The following is a 3,098-nucleotide window of genomic DNA, read 5'->3' as shown; positions in this document are numbered from 1 at the left end:
GGGGGTTTCAATAAAAATATATATTTTTTAAAATGGATTTGTAATTATTTTTCTAATCAATAATATTGGACTTATTTAATTAATTTATTATCGTGGAGAAGTAAATTGAATACTTGCGAAAATACTAATTTCAGAATTTATCATTATTTCCCGCTCTTTAAAAAAATAAAAAATAGATATAATTCCTCAGAGACATGGAGAGAGAGAGAGTCCCTGAAAAGAAAGAAATTCTTCTGCCCCGTCTCTGCGTCCACCATCGTTTTCTCCTCTCCCGCAGATTTTTTTTTCTTTGCTTCTCTTCTCGTTGCTCAGTTAGGGTTTTGAAATCTGTCATTATCACCATCTTCGTCGTCAACCCTCCATTACCACCGTCGTCTCTCTCGTCTTTCGAGGCGTCCTTCGCCTTAAGATTTCTCCGGTAACCTCCGCTTGCTCTTTCTCCGCCGATTGTTTCCATTTGACCGCTCTAACCGTCGTATTTTGTGCAAAATTTGGTTTATTTTTGTGGCGATCGTTGCTTGAAAAGTTTTCTGAGCTCATTTCCCAGTGATCGGAGCTCGCTTGAGTTCGAGTTTTCTTCTTCGGAAGTAATTTTTGGTTTTCTGCTTGGACATGGTCGGGCTTCAGCTCTAATTAAGTCTAGTGTTACTCTGATTAGAGTTCTGAGAAACGCGAGAAACGAATTAGTTGACTCGAGCAAATACCAGAATTGGCTCTAACCCTAGAAATCGATTGTATTTTCGCTGTTAATTTCGATGAGAATGAGCTCTTCCTTTGGTCATTTCGTTTAGCTTTTAGGATTTCAGTGTCTACAAGTTGGAGAACAGTTGGTCAATTTACTCTTCTGGAGAGTGCTGAAAACTCGGTTGTCGGCTTTTAGCATAAATCCACTTTTATGGGTACTACGAGTGTCCCTTCAACACAAAATTTGTAAGGTTTATCGTCAAGCAAGTAATTTCTGCCATAAATAAAAGCAACTGATCTCTCAGCTGTGTTGTTGGTAACTCTTTTAAATTCGGAAGTGACTTCTGCTTCATTGTTGGGATCAAGTAATGTGTGAGTGTGGCACTTTTACATAAGTTTAGTGAATGTGTTGATCCTTCGTTGTTTCATTGCGGTTTGTATGCATGTATTAGTTAGCTATGTTGTTTTGGCATAGGAGACATGCTGACAACTTCGTTATCTTTCAGGCTCTATGTGCGGGGAAAAAAGCCATGGAATTCATATGTGATCTTTTTGTTTTGATTTTGTGTGTAGTTACTCGATCCATTTCTTGGGAGGACGCCTTTGGAGATATTGCGATGGATGATGGGGGGCATCGTGAGAATGGTCGGCATAAAGCAGATCAGTATAAAACAGCTCAGAGCCAGGTAGCCCTGGCAATATTTTCCAAAGGATCAATTTGGTTGGCAATTCTGTTTCTTCAAATATATCTCAAGCTTTTGTGTCTTATCTGACTGTAACTAAGTATATTAGTCTTAATGTTGTTGTAGTGGCTGACACAGCATCAGCCTTCAATGAAACAAGTAATGGCAATAATAGCAGAGCGTGATGCAGCAATCCAAGAGAGAAATCTGGCTATATCAGAGAAAAAAGCAGCAGTAGCCGAACGAGACATGGCATTCCTTCAGCGAGACACAGCTATTGCTGAGCGCAACAACGCGGTAATGGAGAGAGATAATGCACTCGTGGCCCTTCAATACCGTGAGAGTTCCATGGTGACTACTGCCACTATGTCCTCGTGTACAGCGGGGTGCCAAATTTCCCATGGCGTGAAGCACATGCACCATCCTCAGCAACATCATCACATGCATCATCATCATCATCACATGACCCAGATGGGTGAAAACGCTTATGGTTCAAGAGAATTAGAGCCAAATGATGCTCTCCCGACATCACCTACTGGGGGCACCATGGAATCTGCAAAACCAAAGAGAGGTAAAAGACCGAAAGAACCAAAGACGACGACATCTGCTATCAAGAAAGGATCGAAGAATCAGAGGAAGATCAAGAAAGAGAGCGAGGAGTTGGACTTGGACAAGATAATGATATTGAAAACCCAGCATTACCAAAACAACGACGAAGAAGAAGCAGGCAAGCATATCGGTCTAGGATCCAAATCCGATTGGAAAGGCCAGGAAATGGGGCTTAACCAAGTTGTTTACGACGAGACAACGATGCCACCGCCTGTTTGCTCATGTACCGGAGTTCTTAGGCAATGCTACAAATGGGGAAACGGTGGATGGCAATCTTCATGTTGCACAACCACACTGTCGATGCATCCTCTCCCGGCTCTGCCCAATAAACGACATGCACGCGTTGGTGGCCGGAAAATGAGCGGCAGCGTTTTCAACAAGCTGCTCAGCCGCCTCGCCGCTGAAGGGCACGATCTTTCGAACCCGGTTGATCTCAAGGACCATTGGGCGAAGCACGGGACCAACCGCTACATCACTATCAAGTGAAAGTGCCTGCCTTTTAAGGTATTGCAACCAAATTCATATGTGATCCCTGAAATGCAAAAAAAAATAAAAATAAAAAAAATTGTATGTTTCATGCCCATTTTGTATAATATTGGATAAGTTAGCAGTTTCTTGAATTGATAAAACTTGGAAAGTAAATCTTAGATCATGGGGCGTCCTTGTCTGAAAACGTTAGCGAATTGATCTTACAATGATCACTTGTTGTAATTCTTTTGCTTAGTGAAATATTAATCTGTCCTGTAAAATATCTCTTCTTCCATGAGTATGTCCTAATTAGGGTCAAGACTACTTGATTGGTTCAGGTTTGGGTCAGTTACCCTTAATTATTCGGTTTCGGATTTGATTTGACGTTTAATTGACAAAACACAGCCGAGACAGAACAAATCAAATAAATTCAAACTAAATGTCGTTTGGTTTAGTTTTAGATCGATTTAGTTTGGTTCCAAATTTCAGATTGTTGACTTAGGTCTATCTAATTATTAAATCATATGTTTTCTTTTTTTTTTTTCGGTTGTTAAAAATGATACACAACGTCCTAAATACGATCTTAAAAATCGGATCCTAATTTTGTATATTTAACTTAGGCAATAAAATATCAATACATGGAATAATTTTCCC

At 40.2% G+C, this 3,098-nt stretch overlaps 1 protein-coding gene across 3 annotated transcripts in view; it reads left to right on the top strand.

Annotated features, from left to right (window-relative positions):
* Nucleotides 1-202: 202 nt before the first annotated feature.
* The window catches only part of LOC104813191 (protein BASIC PENTACYSTEINE6-like), a 3,590-nt gene continuing 694 nt past the window's right edge, over nt 203-3,098 (top strand). Inside the window, exons 1-3 of one of the 3 annotated variants that reach the window (XM_010540742.2) lie at nt 203-418; nt 1,258-1,370; nt 1,494-2,480. In XM_010540742.2, coding sequence (XP_010539044.1) covers nt 1,302-1,370; nt 1,494-2,462 — 1,038 coding nt within the window. In that variant the 5' untranslated portion in view covers nt 203-418; nt 1,258-1,301 and the 3' untranslated portion in view covers nt 2,463-2,480. Of the gene's footprint in view, nt 419-1,257; nt 1,371-1,476; nt 2,740-3,098 lie in introns of those variants that run through there. The other 2 variants (XM_010540741.2, XM_010540743.1) reach the window with 2 other exon arrangements.

The sequence above is a fragment of the Tarenaya hassleriana genome, unplaced genomic scaffold, assembly GCF_000463585.1.
Source record: "Tarenaya hassleriana unplaced genomic scaffold, ASM46358v1 Cleome2, whole genome shotgun sequence".
In the NCBI taxonomy this organism is placed as follows: Eukaryota; Viridiplantae; Streptophyta; class Magnoliopsida; order Brassicales; family Cleomaceae; genus Tarenaya; species Tarenaya hassleriana.
This window is presented reverse-complemented; position numbering and strand designations above follow the sequence as displayed.